Source organism: Microtus oregoni, unplaced genomic scaffold (assembly GCF_018167655.1).
Source record: "Microtus oregoni isolate MIOR12 unplaced genomic scaffold, Mior012 000025F_ref0000491, whole genome shotgun sequence".
Lineage (NCBI taxonomy): Eukaryota > Metazoa > Chordata > Mammalia > Rodentia > Cricetidae > Microtus > Microtus oregoni.
The window spans coordinates 14,153,906-14,171,854 of record NW_024543084.1 but is presented as its reverse complement, the minus strand read 5'-3'; the positions used below and the strand labels follow the sequence as shown (position 1 = coordinate 14,171,854).

The window sequence follows — 17,949 nt, the reverse complement described above, 5'->3', positions numbered from 1 at the left end:
TCTACTGTTCCAGGCAGGGATGGGAGGTGGCTGCCCTGGCCCAAATTCTTGCCCATTCCACAGACACTGCAGAAAGAGCTTTTCCTCCCTTCATATACCCAGTGGCCACTGATGTCCCCTCTCCACCCTGAGGCCTTTGCTGGCCCCCACAGAAGCCCAGTCTCAGCTCACCTTCGCCGCCAAAGTGAGGTTGCTGTAAGAGAGGGCAAGGGGTTGGTAAGGCAGAGGACAGTAGAGAGGGGCTTGACCTGAGTCTTGTAGGTCCTGCAGCCCCCATTAGCCCCATCTACTGAGCAACTGCTATGCTTAGTCTAGGAGGGCTGCAAAGGAAAACCACCCCACCCAGCAGGGGTTGAGGTCTACTCAGAGGCAGCATGCACCCAGCATGCAAGACCACAAAACAGAACACGCTTGCTTCCACAGACTTGAGGTTGAAGTCTTTGTGTATGGGCAGCTCTCTCCCCAGGGGATTTGGACAGCTTCTTCGGGAGGGAAGGTAGCACTGAGCTGGACCGTGAGAGCTGAGAGCAGAGCAGTCAACAGAACAAGGAAAACTGGTTTTAACTGAGCATCTATGTGGTGCCAAGCACCTTAGCCAAAGGCTGCCTCTGCATGCTCTTCCAGCAACCTAACCCCAGTTCCAGCAGTTCCTGGCCTAGTGTAACAGTCCGTTACAGTCTGTAACAGGCTGAGTGTGCGGCCTGTCATCTTACAGAGGGTACACCGAGATGTGGAGAGGCTGCGGCGCTCACCTTAAAGATATACATGCTCTGCACCACCACTGGCATCTGGAGGCCCACGCTTCTGACCAGAGCCTGGAAGATGAAAGCCACGCTGCCAGCCCATTTACACACACGACTGGGGCCTGTTCACACACACCACCGGGGCCTGTTCACACACACAGCCTGTTCACACTCACCATCAGGGCCTGTTCACACATACACACTCACACACACCCTATTCATACACACTGCCAGGGCCTGTTCATCCATAAACACTGCTGATCTGTTCATACACATACACTGCTGGCCTGCTCACACACGGGCACACATGCACACACACACACACACTGCTAGCCTGTTCACACACACGGCCTATTTACACATGCACACACACACACACACAGCCTGTTCATGCATGCACACTGCCAGCCTGTTTACACATGCACACACATGGCCTGTTCATGCATGTGTGTGCGCATACTCACACACCCTGTTTACACAGGCACACTGCTGGCCTGTTTACACACATACACACACACATGCACACACGCACACTGATGACCTGTTCACACACACACACGCACACTGCCGGCCTGTTCACACACACGCACACTGCCGGCCTGTTCACACACACACGCACACTGCCGGCCTGTTCACACACACACGCACACTGCCGGCCTGTTCACACACACAGGCACACTGCCGGCCTGTTTACACACATACACACACACATGCACACACGCACACTGACGACCTGTTCACACACACATGCACACTGCCGGCCTGTTCACACACATTTGTCCTTCACATTCTCCCATCCTCACCTCCAGCCCCCACTCACCTGCACCTTGGGAGAGTGTGTCACACCTCTGAAGACAGGGTCATGGGCATGCAGAGCTATGGGTCAGAGAGGGACAGGTGGGCTAGACTCAGGCAGGCCCTGTGTATCCCTCCCATACCCTGGACACCAGACACAGGCCTTGCTCTGAAATTCTCAGCTATTTTAAACTTTATGCTTGTTTATAAATGCTTGTTAGTAAATGGCCACAGATACCTTGACCCTACTCTGCCCAGGGCCTCACTCCTTTCCGTTTTATTTTGCTTCTCTTGGTAGCAGTCTCAGTACTGCCACTCCTGTAGGAGCTCGGATGACAGCCCTCTCCTGGAAGGCTCCTCCTCTACAACACGGGGGTGAGAAGAGCTGTGTCCCTCAGGGATGCACGGCAGCCCAGATCCTAGCCTGAGACAATCGCTCTTTATAGGCAGCAGCAAGGGCTGACCGTTCTTAACGACCCTGAACGTACACTTTAACATGGTAACAACGAACAAGGAATGGCGGTGTGGAACCTGTGACCCAGCGCTGGAGGCTGAGGCAGGAGGTTCAGGAGTTCCAGGGCAGCCTGGAGTATACAAGGAAACCTTGTCAAAAAGAAAGAGGGGAGAAAGGGAGGGAAGGAGGGAGGGAGGGAGAAAGGAAGAAAAGAAGGAAGAAAAACCAAAACAAATCAAAAAAGAGGGCTCTGTGGGTAAATGTACCTCCTACCAAGACTGACAACCAACGTTCATGTTTTTTTCTCTGTAGCCTTGGCTGTCCTGGATAGACCAGGTCCCGTGTAGACCAGGTTGGCCTCAAACTCTGCCTCTGCCCCCCTTCCGAGTTCTGATTAACAGTGAGCACCACCACTGTCCTGCAGTCAACTACCATCTATAGTGGGCTTTGGTCTTGTCTTAAACTCTTTTTTTTTTTTTAAATAAAGATTTATTATCTATACAGTGTTCTGTCAGCATGTATGCCTACAAGCCAGAAGAGGGCACCAGATCTCATTACAGATGGTTGTGAGCCACCATGTGGTTGCTGGGAATTGAACTCAGGACCTCTGGAGTGCATGGCTCTGTGCCATCTCTCCAGCCCTTGGCTCAAATTCTTTATACCTCAGATGGCCTATTTTCTGTTCTGTACTCCCAGATTCCTGCTCACCATGGCCAATTTTGTTGATAGATTTCTCTGGAGGGACCAAGAAATTTCCTGTCATACAAAAAAACAGACAAAGGTGAAGACCTGGAGTCCAGCTTCCCTGGCAGCTGGTCATGACTTTCTCCCAGACCCAAGAGGTAGCTCCCCTCATCCAGCCCCACCAGCCCTCATGCATCCAGAGCCCACTCCAAACCTTTCTTGTCAAAAACTCCTTTCTCAAAGAAGAATCGAATCTTGTCACCGCTGCTCAAGAAGTACTCTGTGCTGCCCTGTGGAGGGGACAGGAGAGGACTCTGTGTTTCTGTGGAGGGGACATGAGGAGGACTCTGTGTTCCCCTGTGGGGGGGGACATGAGGAGAACTCTGTGTTCCTCTGTGGAGGGGACAGGGAGAGGACTCTGTGTTTCCCTGGGGGGGGGGGGACACAAGGAGGACTCTGTGCTGCCCTGTGGAGGGGACAGGAGGAAGACTCTGTGTTCCTCTGTGGAGGAGACAGGTGGAGGACTCTGTGCTCCCCTGTGGGGGGGGACATGAGAAGGACTCAGTGCTCCCCTGTGGAAGGGGACATGAGGAGGACTCTGTGCTGCCCTGTGGGGGGGACATGAGGAGGACTCTGTGCTGCCCTGTGGAAGGGACATGAGGAGGACTCTGTGCTCCCCTGTGGAAGGGACAAGAGGAAGACTCTGTGCTCCCCTGTGGAGGGGACATGAGGAGAACACTGTGTTCCCCTGTGGAGGGGACATGAGGAGGACTCTGTGCTGCCCTGTGGGGGGGACATGAGGAGGACTCTGTGCTCCCCTGTGGGGGGGACATGAGGAGGACTCTGTGCTCCCCTTTGGGGGGGACATGAGGAGAACTCTGTGTTCCCCTGTGGAGGGGACATGAGGAGGACTCTGTGCTGCCCTGTGGAGGGGACAGGAGGAAGACTCTGTGCTCCCCTGTGGAGAGGACGGGGGGGGGGGAGGACTCTGTGCTCCTTTGTGGAGGGGACATGAGGACTAGATAATGTCTGGGGACAGAGATGGGCGTGACAAAGAGAGGCGTGGATACAGGTGCTGCCCACCCCCACGGGACTACAGATGCCACCCGGGATGGGGGGCTTCTCAAACACGATCACTGAGGTACAGACAATGGATTCCAGACTCTTAATGACTTCCAGAGATTGCTAGGAGACATTTCCTACCTACAGCCCACTACTGGGGGAAAAACTGATGAAATGAGTAGTTTATTCAAAGCCTTAGATGGTGACAAGGACTTAAATAGTTCAAAAGAATAATGAGCTGAAGCTCAGTGAGAATTGGCTTTGGTGGAAAAAAATTTACAAAATGCCTATGTGGTTGCACTTTGATTGGATTGCATTTTACCCTCTAAGAATCCCCTACACCCAGTCACTGAGCCGCCGCCGAGGACTCAGCTGCCTCCCCCTCGAGCCCCCTCGCTTCCCGACGCTCCGTCCCCCCGTCCCCCCCCCCCCCCCCCCCCCCCCCCCCCCCCCCCCCCCCCCCCCCCCCCCCCGCCCGCCTTCTCCCGCAGCCGCCTTCCGCAGGCCGTTTCCACCGAGGAAGAGGAAAAGGAATCGTATCGTATGTCCGCTATTCAGAACCTCCACTCTTTCGACCCCTTTGCTGATGCAAGTAAGGGTGATGACCTGCTTCCTGCTGGCACTGAGGATTATATCCATATAAGAATTCAACAGAGAAACGGTAGGAAGACCCTTACCACTGTCCAAGGGATCGCTGATGATTACGATAAAAAGAAACTAGTGAAGGCGTTTAAGAAGAAATTTGCCTGCAATGGTACTGTAATTGAGCATCCAGAATATGGAGAAGTAATTCAGCTACAGGGTGACCAGCGCAAGAACATATGCCAGTTCCTAATAGAGATTGGACTGGCTAAGGACAATCAGCTGAAGGTTCATGGGTTTTAAGTGCTTGTGACTCTGAAGCTTAAGTGAGGATTTCCTTGCAATGAGTAGAATTTCCCTCCTGTCCCTTGTCACAAGTTTAAAAACCTCACAGCTTGTATAATGTAACCATTTGGGGTCCGCTTTTAACTTGGACTAGTGTAACTCCTTCATGCAATAAACTGAAAAGAGCCATAAAAAAAAAAAGAATCCCCTACAGGAGTACTAATGTACAGCAAAGATATTCTCTTAGAATGGATCATTTTATCCTCTAAGAATCTCCTACAGGAGTACTAATGTACAGCAAAGATATTCTCTTAGAATGGATCATTTTACCACATAAACAGAGTAAAAGAATTAAAACTTATGTGGAAAAGGTCTCTGAGTTGATTCTAAAAGAAAAATTGAGACTTTATCAGATAGCAGAAATAGACCCAGCAGAAATTGTAGTACCCTTTACTAATGATGAAATTGAAAATAAACCTTGGCAAAGAGCGTGCAGTAATTTTTTGGGTGAGATTCACAACAAATATCTCAAAAGCAAAAGAAGTCAATTTATAAGAGAACTAGCTGGATCCTTCCTCACATTGTATGGGGAACCCCAATATTCTCAGGAGTCCCTACATTCTAAACTGATGCAAATATATCAGGAAAAGCAGGTTACAAATCAGAAAATTTAAGTAGAGTGGCTCAAAGCCCTTATGACTCTATCCAAAAATCAGAATTAATGCCATTCTCATGATATTAATGGATTTTTAAAAAATATTTACTTACTTATTATGTATACAATATTCTGTCTGTGTGTATGCCTGAAAGCCAGAAGAGGGCACCAGACCTCATTACAGATGGTTGTGGGCCACCATGTGGTTGCTGGGAATTGAACTCAGGACCTTTAGAAGAACAGGCAATGCTCTTAACTACTGAGCCACCTCTCCAGCCCGATATTAATGGATTTTATGAAACCTCTCAACATTGTTCCTGATTTGTAATACGCAGAAAGAGCTGTTTTGCATATTGAAACTGCTGAATTTACACCAGATGATACAGAATTCGCCTTATTATTTATTCAGTTACAAGAAATAATCAGGAATAGGAATCATCCCATATACATAACACAATCCAATCCCATACAGATTTGCCAGGTCCTCTAGCACAAGGTAATGAAGAAATTGATCAACTGTTGATAGAAAATGTGCTGGAGGCCTCAGAATTTCATTTAAAAAAATCATGTCAATAGCAAAGGTTTAAAAAAAGATTTTTCTGCCGGGCGGTGGTGGCGCACGCCTTTAATCCCAGCACTCGGGAGGCAGAGGCAGGCGGATCTCTGTGAGTTCGAGACCAGCCTGGTCTACAAGAGCTAGTTCCAGGACAGGCTCCAAAACCACAGAGAAACCCTGTCTCGAAAAACCAAAAAAAAAAAAAAAAAAAAAAAAAAAAAAAAAAGATTTTTCTATCACTTGGCAACAAGCCAAGGAAATTATAAGGAAATGTCCTACATGTTCCTTATAGAACTAAACACCACTTCCTGCAGGAAGTAACCCAAAGGGTATTTAAAGGAATGAAATCTGGCAGATAGGTGTTCCTTTTTGTAGAATTTGGGAAGCTAGAATATGTCCATCACACCATTGATACCTACTCAGGATTTTAATGGGTGACTGCTGTGGTTCTCTAAAGGCTGATTCAGTCATCACACATTTGCTAGAAGTTATAGACATCGTGGATATATCTGTACAGATAAAGACAGACAATGCTCCAGCATATGCCTTTAGTAAAATGAGACAGTTTTTTGCTTATTATAATATAAAGCATATTACAGGTATACCACATATTCCTATAGGACAGGAAGTTATAGAAAGATCAATATCAAAGGATATGTTAAGTAAACAGAAATAAATACCCCAGGAACAGATTACATAATGCTTTACTAACTTTGAATTTTCTAAATGCTAATGAGAAAGGAACAACAGCTATGGAGAGATATTGGATAGTAGAAAAAAAGCTAAGAATTAAATCAGTCAATATAAAAATGTGCTGACCTCAGAAACCAAGGCATGTGTTACAACACTGGGGAAGGGGTTTGCTTTTGTTTCCACAGGAGAAGAAAAGCTATGGATACCATCAAAATTGATAAAGATTAGATTTGGACAAGAAAGACCTCTTAATTAGAAGAGATGATAGTTGATCAAACAACATGACTGTTTAATCAAAATGAATTGAAAAATGAATGAAGTTTATGCCCTGGCAATGCTGAAGCATGCATGGACAGCCCGTTATATGGCTGTTGAACTTGTCCATATTGGGTTTCATGGTCTAAATTGATGAGGACGACTGACCAGGTCTCTTCCTCAAGAGGGCACCAGATCTTATTATAGATGGTTGTGAACCACCATGTGATTGCTGGGACTTGAACTCGGGACCCTTGAAAGAGCAGGCAGTGATCTTAACTGCTGAGCCATCTCTCCAGCTAAACTAGCCTATGAAACTAACAAATGCTCTATATTTGATCAGATACATCCTGTGAGAAGGGAACCTCCCCAAAATTAAGGTTGGAGAATGGCTTTGTTCTTGTCTTTTCAGGAGAGTGAACACATCCAGCTAAAGAATCCGAAGACCACGGGACAAATGAGACACCTGAAGAAAAAGGGCAAATCATCCAGAAAAAATTCACAAGAAAAAGAGTAAGTTGGCCTATTAGTGTATCATATTTCCAACAGGATAAAATTTTATAAATCTTCCCAAATATTTGTTTCTGCTGTTCTCTATAGACAGATAATGCAAATGTTCTTTTTGTAGTCCCAGTCTAATTGAAATTAAAGCTGGCTTTGGAGTAGGCGTGTGGCTCTCTCCTTCTCTAAACCCAAGGATGCTTATTAAAGTAAAATCCAAAATCTCTGCTTCATGTCAGAAGAGTCACCTTCACAGAAGAAAAAACAAGATTTTTTAAAAATATTTATTTATTTATTATGTATACAATTTCTACATGTATGCCTGCAGGCCAGAAGCAGGCACCAGACCTCATTACAGATGGTTGTGAGCCACCATGTGGTTGCTGGGAATTGAACTCAGGACCTTTGGAAGAGCAGGCAATGCTCTTAACCACTGAGCCATCTCTCCAGCCCGAAAAAACAAGATTTAAGGGCTATTATACTGCCACTAATCTCATAATCCCTTGGTTTTATTTTGACTCTTTTGTTTTTATGTGTATGAGTGTTTTGTCTGCATGTATATGTGTGCACCAGTTGCATCCCTGGTGCCTTCAGACGCCAGAAGAAGGCACAGGATTCCCTGGAACTAGAGTTACTGATGGTTGTAAGCTACCATGTGAGTGCTGGGAACCCCGGTCCCCCACAAGAACAACTGCACTTAACTGTTGAGCCATCTCTCTAGCTCCCAGCCAGCAACTTTTTTTTTTAAAGATTTATTTATTTATGTATGAGTGCTCTATCTGCATGTACACCTTTATGACAGAAGAGGGCATCAGAACCCTATGTAGGTGGTTGTGAGCCACCATGTGGTAGCTGGGAATTGAACTTAGGACCTCTGGAAGATCAGCCAATGCTCTTAGCCACTGAGCCATCTTTCCAGTCCCTTATTTTGACTCTTTAAAGCTTTTCTAAAGGTATTATCTCAAAACTTATAAGATAATACATTTTTTAAAACTTTTTGTCATGATATTAATGGTCATAATAGGATACTAACTAATCCTAGAATAAGCCTTACTAGGTTCCTGTACATGATTTCAGGAATTATATTTTTGTACTCTGGATATACATAACAAATATTGATCCTATAAACTCTTTGAGATCTTTTGCATATGACATTTAAAATGTTTAAGTTTTCTGCAGTGAATCAAGACCATGCCGAACAGAGAACTTTGAAGTCTCGAATAGGATTATGGGACCATACAACGATGATTCCACCAGGACTATGATAACACCACTAAGCTGGAAAACACCACCTAAAGATTGACTACAAACTGCTCAAGACAATTTCAAGGTGGCTAGCTGAGATGATCCAGCATCACAGACTACTCTAGATTGAGGCAGAGACCGGACAACAAATGATACGGCAACCTCTCCCAGGACTTGACAATTAACCCAAATTTTTCTTTTCAGAATCCTCTAAAGATGCCATCATCCCTAGACAGGGGAGAGTAATTTTAAGATCACGACGCCCACATTCCCAAGAGGTGGGGTGGGAGGGTTTTGGTTGTTTAATGGGCTATGGATATTTGTCATTGCTTAGAGGGGTTGGTAACAAATTATTATTGGTTATGGTCAAGGAAAAAGCTAAACAAAAGAGATTAGATTCAGGGTTCTTGTTCTGAAAAGAAAAAAGGGCGATATAGATATGATAGGATATAAAGGTAGATTATTGAGTCTACTGTGAAAAGAAAAAGGGGATACAGAAATAGGATAAAAAGGTTGAATCTACTTTTAAATCAAAAAAGCAACTACTTGGGATGGAGAGATGGCTCAGTGGTTAAGAGCATTGCCTGCTCTTCCAAAGGTCCTGAGTTCAATTCCCAGCAACCACATGGTGGCTCACAACCATATGTAATGAGATCTGGTGCCCTCTTCTGGCCTGCAGACATACACACAGACAGAATATTGTATACATAATAAATAAATAAATAAATATTTTTAAAAACAGCAACTACTTGTTTTAAACATTTTACATTGATATGGATTTTTGTAAATTGATACAAATTTAAGATGATTTTTTTTTTTTTGGTTTTTCGAGACAGGGTTTCTCTGTGGTTTTGGAGCCTGTCCTGGAACTAGCTCTTGTAGACCAGGCTGGCCTCTAACTCACAGAGATCCGCCTGCCTCTGCCTCCCTAGTGCTGGGATTAAAGATGTGCACTACCACCGCCCAGCTTACATTTCTAATCTTGTTCAAGGTATTGTACCTATACAACTCATTTAGCAATGTAATGCAAATTTCTAGTCTTTTAAAGTATCATTACCAAGTAATTCAGATATAAAGAAATGCAAGTTAGTAGTTAATTATTGCAGTCAAACTTGTAGTCATATTAGGTATGTTTTCAAGATCAAACAGAGATATATTTTAGATAGACAGGTCATCTTCAAACACTTCAGAGATCTGCAGGATATGGCATTTAGGATGTTTTAATAACATACGGGTTTTTTGTATGACAATGAGACATGTCTGTTCTTGGTATCAAAAAAACTCCACATGGAGTTTACTTTCTCTGTGGCAAAGGTAAGCCACTGGGCAAGAAACTACCTTGCTTCGACTGCTGACAGTATGCTGCCCAAATACAAGTAGGACACAAAAGAAAGTGACTGCCAAACTGTCAAGACAAGGTAGAACAGCCTTTAGAATGTCCCGCTTCACAGAAAATCTGTCAGATATGCTAGGCCTGCAGGCTGAAGATGGATGCCCCAACGCTGCAGAGGTGACTGTCCAGGCAGCCAGCTGCAGAGGTGACTGTCCAGGCAGCCAGCTGCAGAGGTGACTGACCAGGCAGCCAGCTGTTTTTGTCAATTCTCACATTTTTTGAAAGTCGTTTGCTTGCACTCCCTGATTACTCAGGTAATATTATTTCCTTCTCTGGTCTCTGATGAAGTTGAAGACTTTATAGTTATAGTTTCCCTTCTTACCAGATTCAGAAAAGAAGTTCACTAAAGAGGTATAAAGTATATAAGGTTGAAAGACATTAGAAGATAGTTTTGATAATGCAAGTTAGAATAGAAAGTGAATTAGGTACAACCTTTTAGACTCACTAAGATAAGAGATATATAAAGTATTTTTTCTCAATTTGTCAATTGCTAATGGAGCAGACATTGTTGATATATTTACTGCCTGTATATATTGTATATAGTTACTATATTTATCATATATAGTTTTTCTTATATTAATTATAACCTTTTTAAATTTTAGACAAAAAGGGGAAAGTGTGGTGATGTCTTGTTTGTACTCTAACAAAGCTTGCCTGAAGATCAGAAGATGGAGCCAGCCACTAGCTAACCATAGAGGTCTGGAGGTCTGTACAGGCAGACAGGACGTGCTATGGCTGGGTGGAGAGAGGGATATAAGGAGGGAGGAGACAGGAGCTCAAGCTCTTTTAGTCTGAGGATTTTGTAGAGGTAAGAAGTGGCTTTGGCTTGCTCCTTTGTCTCTCTGTTCTTTCAGAATTTACCCCAATGTCTGCCTCCAAGTTTTATTTATTTTTTTTCTTTTCTTTTTTTTTTTTTTTTTGATTTTTCGAGACAGGGTTTCTCCGTAGCTTTTTGGTTCCTATCCTGGAACTAGCTATGTAGACCAGGCTGGCCTCGAACCCACAGAGATCCACCTGCCTCTGCCTCCCGAGTGCTGGGATTAAAGGCGTGCGCCACCACCGCCCGGCTCCAAGTTTTATTTTTAAGACCAATTAGGATTCACGTTACAGCTACAAACTGAGATTTCCTGGTCACCTCTTTTTTTTTTTTTTAAGATTTTATTTATTTATTATGTATACAACATTCTTCCTCCCTGTATGCCTGCAGGCCAGAAGAGGGCGCCAGATCTCATTATAGATGGTTGTGAGCCACCATGTGGTTGCTGGGAATTGAACTTGGGTCCTCTGGAAGAACAGTCAATGCTCTTAACCACTGAGCCATCTCTCCAGCCCTCCTGGTCACCTCTTATTACAAACGCTCCTTGATTGACCATGGAGCTTTTGCAGGTAAATCTACATAAGCTGACAATCTTATACATCAAAAAAGCCAGCCAAGCCGGGCAGTGGTGGCGCACGCCTGTAATCCCAGTACTCGGGAGGCAGAGGCAGGCAGATCTCTGTGAGTTCGAGGCCAGCCTGGTCTACAAGAGCTAGTTCCAGGACAGGCTCCAAAGCTACAGAGAAACCCTGTCTCAAAAAAACAAACAAACAACAACAACAAAAAAAAAAAAAACCTTGGGGAAAATAAGGTAAAAAGCCATGAGCCTCGTGGTAGAACTTAGATAAGAAATATGGATTAATTTAAAATGTAAGAGTTACCTAGTAACCAGCAACCGGCCTGAGCTATCAGCTGAACATTTATAATTAATAATAACGATCTGTGTGGTTATTTGCTGAGATACAGGCCAGCAAGCCCTAAGAATCCACCTGTCTCCAGCTCCCCAGCACTGGGACTAGTGTGCACCCCAACTTTTCTATGTAAGTCTTAGGGACTGAACACAAGTCCTCACTCTTGTTTGGCAAGCAATTTAGCAACTGAGCCATCTCACCTAGCTCTCAAAAAAAAAAAAGCTTCTAATACATCCAAGCAGCGTTTCTCTATGTGTAGTCCTGGCTATCCTGGAACTCCCGCCGTAGACCAGGCTGGCCTCGAACTCAGAGATCCGCCTGCCTCTGCTGCCCGAGTGCTGGGATTAAAGGTGTGTGCCACCACACCACTGGCATCAGTTCTTACCGTGTATATAGCAAAATTGTCCTCCCAAATGGGCTCGTGTGTTGGAGGCTTGGTTCCCAGCTGGGGCGTCAGTGGACGGGAAGGGTACTAACTGTACTAGTCCACTGGGGAGCTCATGGCTGGGTGGGCTCTAAGGAGTCTGGACCTTGATGGAGGAAGTAGGTCACGGGGTGAGGCTTTGAAGGAAGGGTACATCTTGACACAGACCCTTCTTAGGTGTTCTCTGCTTCCCAGCTGCCCTGAGGTGAGCAGCTCTGCTCCATCATGACCTCCCTGCCACAAAGCCAAGTGACCATGGATTGAACCATCTGAAACAGCAAGCTCAACAAATCCATCCTCCTTCTGCTTGCCAGGTTTGGTCACAGCAAGAAGTCACTGTCACACCGCACAGTTGAACAGCTTTACCTAGCTTGAATGTCACACTAGCAGGGGGTTCAGCCTATTTTATCTGTTTAGTATCTAATATGACCTGTGGAGCCCTGAGCTCAAAGTGACAGATGGTTGTGGCAGGCAGATCTCTGGGAGTTCAAGGCCAGCCTGGTCTACAGAGTGAGTCCCAGGGCAGGCTCCAAAGCTACAGAGAAACCCTGTCTGGGAAAAAATGCACAGTTTTGCTGAAACTGTAAGGCTTCTTGGGAAAAAAAAGGTGGCTTGGTGATGAAGAGCACTGGCTGTTCTTCCCAAGAACCCTGGATCAGTTCTGGGTCAGTTGTAACAGCTCACTTTCTGCAGTTCACTCTCAGGGGATTCCTCTCACACTTATGCATGGTGTACAAGCATGCATGCAAGCAAAACCCATACACATGGAAAGAAAAGGATCTCGAGATCTTTTTTTGTTTTGTTTTGTTTTTTCTAGACCAGGTTTCTCTGTGTTCTTTGTGTAACAGCTCTAGTTCTCTTGGAACTCAATCTGTAGATCAGGCTGGCCTCGAACTCATAGAGATCCTTCTGCCTCTGCCTCCCCAGTGCTGGGATTAAAGGCATGTGCCACGACTGCCCAGCCACCGTACCCTTCTTTTTCTTCTTCTTCTTCTTTTTTTTTTTTTTTGGTTTTTTTGAGACAGGGTTTCTCTGTGGCTTTGGAGCCTGTCCTGGAACTAGCTCTGTAGACCAGGCTGGTCTCGAACTCACAGAGATCCGCCTGCCTCTGCCTCCTGATTGCTGGAACTAAAGGCCACCCTGGCCAGTGCTCTCTCTCCCCCTTCCCCTGTGCTGGGATTAAAGGCATGCGCCACCATCGCCCGGCTTCTTCCTTTTTTTGTTTGTTTTGTTTTGTTGTTTTTCAAGACTGGGTTTCTCTATGTAGCCCTGACTATCCTGGAACTCACTTTGTAGAGTAGGCTAGCCTCGAACTCAGAGATCCACCTACTTCTGCCTCCTGATTGCTGGAACTAAAGGCCACCCTGGCCAGTGCTCTCTCTCCTCTTCCCCCAATCCCGCTTCTAACATTAAAAAAAAAATTCCTAAGATTAAAAAAAATTATTTTATGTCTATTGATGTTTTGCCCACATGTATGTCTACAGAGGATATTGGGTCCCCGAGAAGTGGAAGTACAGCTGTTGTGAGCTGCCATGTAGGAACTGGAACTGAACCCAGGCAGAACCCAGGAAGAGCAGTCAGTGCTCTCAACCACCAAGCTATCTCTCCAACCCACCCTTTCTTCTTCCATTTTTCCTACCTCTGCTCTCTACTGATTGTTGGAGTCTTCTCAGAAGATAGTTGGGAGAGGGAACAAGATTCAGCCCCCTCACTCCTTAGAGTGTGTGTGCCCTTCCATTTGGGAAAAACCAAAAACACTTGTGATGTGTTTTCTGAAGACTCCACCCTCTTCTGGGGAAGGCAGCTTCTGGCTGCTGTAATTCTATTTATAAGCACCAGATGGCAGAAGCTCACTGGCATCAGTATCAGTGAACCCGGTTGCCTGGACCACTCAGAAATCCATACTAAGAAGGGTTAAAGGAACTGGCTGGAAGAACCACCTATCCGGTCAAAGGGTGTTGGGTCTGAGGAAGCAACTGACCTTCCTAGAGCAGGATGACTCACCCCAGAGTGGCCCATCAGAATCTCAAGGCTCACTCTGCTCACAGAAGGTTCTTTGTGACCAGGGAACTGGAGAAACCACAGCAGGTCAATGCCCAACGCCACTTGCTATCAGGATTCAAGTCCTGGCTCTATCAGTTACAAACCGTGTGGCTGGAGCAACACAGTATTGTCCCAGTATTGCCCATGGAAAAGCTCTGCTTTTCCCATTTGCCAAGTGAACAGGGATACAGCATAGCTCCTTAGCCTGGTGCCTGGCATGCAGACGGCTGACGCCTGATCCCTTTTCAGAAGAAGCCTGGGGTCCTCTCATGCAGACCCCTGCCTCAGAAGGGTACTGAGCTCCCATCAAACACCAGATGCTCATCTGGGTGGCGGTGGTGGCACACGCCTTTAACCCAGTACTCGGGAGGCAGAGGCAGGAGGATTTCTGTGAGTTTGAAGTCAGCCTGGTCTACAAGAGCTAGTTCCAGGACAGGATCCAAAGCTACAGAGAAACTCTGTCTTGAAAAAAAAAAAACCAAAACCAAACAAACAAACAAAAACAAAAGCCAGATTCCCATCCTCACGGACTCAGGTACCTACCTGATTCCGAAGCTGCTCATCTTCCTGGGTGGAAAACTCTGTCCGGCAGTGCAGAGGGACGTCCATCTCAGCCACAATCTCACCAATCCTCTGCTGCATGGCCACACACTCATCTTCTGTCAGGAATTCTTCCAAGAGCAGAAACCCATCCTCCTGGAACTGCAGGCAGAAACAAGACGCAGGATTCCCTCTGCCCTCTCCCATGCCTTATGACCCCTGTCTGACCTCAAACCTGAACCAAGCTCATTGTCTTGCTGCTGCTAGGTCCCCTGTCCTGGACATGGGTGTCTGGTTTTCAGTGAAGGGACAGTCAATATTGTTTGATTGAAAGTGAGACCCCAGCCCTCTGACACCCCTATATCCCAAGAAGTCTGGGATAATTGGAAGCATCACCCCAGCCCCTGCCATCCATCCTAAGTCCCCTCCTCCTGGGAGTTGCCTTGGTTCAGACTCCACCTCTGAAAAAACCCACCAAGCCTGACTCCTCCCCAGGGAGGGTCAGGACCACTCCCAAAAGCTATTTAGGCTGTGCCTAGAAAGGGAACACATGGTGGTCTCCTGGGTTTGTGTGGGCTCCTCTCCCCTTCTCCCCTCCATGCTGTCCTGGCCACCCAGGAGAACGCTGCATGCATTGAAAGTGGGCATCTTTTGATTGGGTCTAATCTGGTCTGATTGGAATTATTTGTGCGGCTCCTCTTAGGATCATTCCTAATAAATGTTGGCTGCTTGGATCTTAGCGATGAAAGGAAAGGGGACGTTGTCTCTGCTCTTGGCCTCCAATGGGTTAGGGACATATGGAAATAGAACTTTTTTTTGCTTATTTATGTGTAAACATGTCAGTGTGAGTACAATGTGTGTGTGTGTACTTGAAGGTGTGCACACTTGTGCATGCGCAGGGACACCAGAAGAGGACATTGGGTGTCCTTCCCTACTACTTTCTCTATTCCTGAGGCAGGCGCTCTCCTTGAGCCTGGGCTCCTGTTTTCTTCAGGAGACTGCTAGCCTGTAAGCCCTAGCAACCCTGTCTCCACCCAGAGGCGGGCTAAGTGGGTGCTGAGAGTCAAACACTGGTCCCCATGACTGCATGCATGCTCTTAGCCACCCAGTCACCTCTCTAGCCCCCTTCTTTTGTTTGCTCATTTAATGCTTGTTTGTTTGAAGACAGGGTCTTTCTGTGCAGTCCAGCGAGGCCTCAAACTCAAGATCCTCCTGCCTCAGCCTCCTGAAAGCTGGCGTTAGAGGCGTGCACCATGTCTGACTATTCGAGTCTTAAGTAAACCTGCGTGCGTATGAGACAGGTTTAGGAGAGGCATGTGGTTACAAACAAGCCACTCTCACACGGTTTACAGTCCAGTGACAGAGACAACACATCACTAATGTCAGGCAAGCACCCCATCTCACATTATGTTAAGTACAGGGGGAGAGGGGCAGGCTGTGAGAATTAAAGGTGGAGCCTAATAAGGTGAAGGGTCAAAGAGCAGCTCTGCCAGACTGCATTTAAAGGAAAGCACAGGATACTGGGAAGTAAGGAGATAGGAAAGATCACTGCGGACATATTCTGCAAAGCCTCTGGGCACTGGAAGAACCCAGGGTGAGAGGTGGGCTGGAAAGCAGGCAGGAAGGGGGCAGGGCTGGAGCAGGCGAGGAGTTGGCCTTTCTCCTGAGTGCAGCGGAGTCGGTGGGGTGAGCACTGAACATGAGGACTTATTCCCACACAGCCCAGGTCTTTTTGTTTGGGGACTGTTGAGAGAGGTAAGGTGAGAATGAGCATCTGCAGGGCTGGGGTGCCGCTCAAAGTCGACTGCTTGCCCATCATGTACAAGGAAGACCCTGGCCTCCGTCCCCAGCCCTGAAAAAGAAAACAAAACTCGGGGTCGGAAAGCAAAGGTGAGCTGGCTGTGGTGACCCAGGCCTTTAATCCTAGGAGAGGAGGCAGATCTCGAGTTCAAGGCCAGCCTGGTCCACAGAATGAGTTATAGGACAGCCAAAGCTACACAGAAAACCTATCTCCAAAAAAAAAACAAACAAAAAACAGAAAGCAGAGACGTAAATAGGGCCTGGCATGATGACTTGTCCCACCTTCAATTCCAGCACTCAGGAAGTAGGGCAGATAAATATCTATGAGATTGAGGCTAGCCTCAACTAGCTAGATACGGAGCTAGTTCCAGGGCAGCCAGGGAGACACAGAGAAACTCTGGGGAGGGCTATGTCTCTGGATATTCTGTGAGACAGGAGAAAAGGACTGATTTCCAGTGCATATTTAGGCACAGAAGTTTGAGAACTGGGGCAACAGTGGCAGCTGTCATGAGAAGTGTGTGTGTGTGTGTGTGTGTGTGTGTGTGTGTGTGTGTGTAATCTATCAGGGCTATCAGCACGGACTCCACCACTAAAGCTCCAACCACAGCTCCAGGAGTGACTTGATGGAAAACAGTAACAGTCTTGGCATATGAAGCCATGGGTGAATATTCGGAAGTGTGTGTACTCCGGCTCCTAACCGTATATGGTAGGCTTTCACAATGGGTCTGACCCATCTACTGGCCTGCCCACATCTAGTTTCTCTGCCTTCATCAACAGGCCCCTCGGGGCTGGCTGGATTGGCTAATCTCAATTCTGGTTTCTCCAACCCCAACTCCTACCGTATCCCCTCTGGGGGGGGGGGGGTGTCAATGGTCTGTCAGCTTCAGGCTATGCACACAGAGTTAGGGTTTATGCATGGGGAACCTTCTCTCCTTGGTGAGGTGTGAGGGTCACTAGGGGTCTGCCACCCTCTCCCTTGTCTGACTCTCCCAGCCCCAGGCCCCTACCTTTTTGAGCTGTGAGGGACTCAGGCAGGCCATGGGTACTACTGCAGGACACCGCTGGCCCAGGGTGCTGACTCCAGGACTGAATAGGGAAAAAGTTCAGGGAGAGAGCCTGGTGAGGAAGCTCAGAAGGGCTGAATTCTCACCTACCGGAAAAACAGTCCATCCCACAGTTCCGCCCTCCTGAACACACAGCCCAGTCTGTGCCTTCCACTCGAGGTCCAGTCCCGCCCCTTGCCCCTCCCCCACCACTTCTGACCAGGGAAGTAGGCCTGGTCTTTGCCCCAGACCAGCCTCCAGTTAGTCCGCGACTGGCCTTCACCTATTTCCCCTCACAGGGCACGCTCCCTTGGTCCCTCAGGTTTCTGTCTAGAATGCACTCCTGGGTTGCACGAGGAATTGCTCTTTCGTGTGGGGCAGGCAGAAGACTGCACTGCTAGTCTGCTAAGCAAAGGCTGGAAAGTCCCTAGTCACAGGATCCAAATTTACCCTGAGGCAGGGTTTGTG

General features: G+C 46.8%; 2 protein-coding genes and 1 long non-coding RNA gene across 4 annotated transcripts in view; 2 read left to right on the top strand and 1 right to left on the bottom strand.

Moving 5' to 3' along the window:
• Positions 1 to 8,967, top strand: part of LOC121462587 — a 19,182-nt gene extending 10,215 nt beyond the window's left edge. Inside the window, exons 2-3 of the long non-coding RNA XR_005976343.1 lie at positions 7,177 to 7,277; positions 8,435 to 8,967. This is a non-coding gene — a long non-coding RNA (uncharacterized LOC121462587). The remainder of the gene's footprint in view (positions 1 to 7,176; positions 7,278 to 8,434) is intronic.
• The window catches only part of Phyhd1 (phytanoyl-CoA dioxygenase domain containing 1), a 23,183-nt gene extending 5,234 nt beyond the window's left edge, over positions 1 to 17,949 (bottom strand). Inside the window, exons 1-8 of one of the 2 annotated variants that reach the window (XM_041674226.1) lie at positions 17,932 to 17,949; positions 17,446 to 17,524; positions 14,642 to 14,800; positions 2,891 to 2,966; positions 2,701 to 2,748; positions 1,564 to 1,619; positions 753 to 815; positions 172 to 193 (exon numbers count right to left, since the gene is read on the bottom strand). In XM_041674226.1, coding sequence (XP_041530160.1) covers positions 172 to 193; positions 753 to 815; positions 1,564 to 1,619; positions 2,701 to 2,748; positions 2,891 to 2,966; positions 14,642 to 14,800; positions 17,446 to 17,478 — 457 coding nt within the window. In that variant the 5' untranslated portion in view covers positions 17,479 to 17,524; positions 17,932 to 17,949. Of the gene's footprint in view, positions 1 to 171; positions 194 to 752; positions 816 to 1,563; positions 1,620 to 2,700; positions 2,749 to 2,890; positions 2,967 to 14,641; positions 14,801 to 17,445; positions 17,525 to 17,931 lie in introns of those variants that run through there. The other variant, XM_041674225.1, reaches the window with a different exon arrangement.
• Positions 4,267 to 4,794, top strand: LOC121462583 (eukaryotic translation initiation factor 1-like). Its single transcript, XM_041674227.1, has one exon. The coding sequence runs from the start codon at positions 4,282 to 4,284 to the stop codon at positions 4,621 to 4,623; it is 342 nt and encodes a 113-aa protein (XP_041530161.1). The 5' UTR covers positions 4,267 to 4,281; the 3' UTR covers positions 4,624 to 4,794.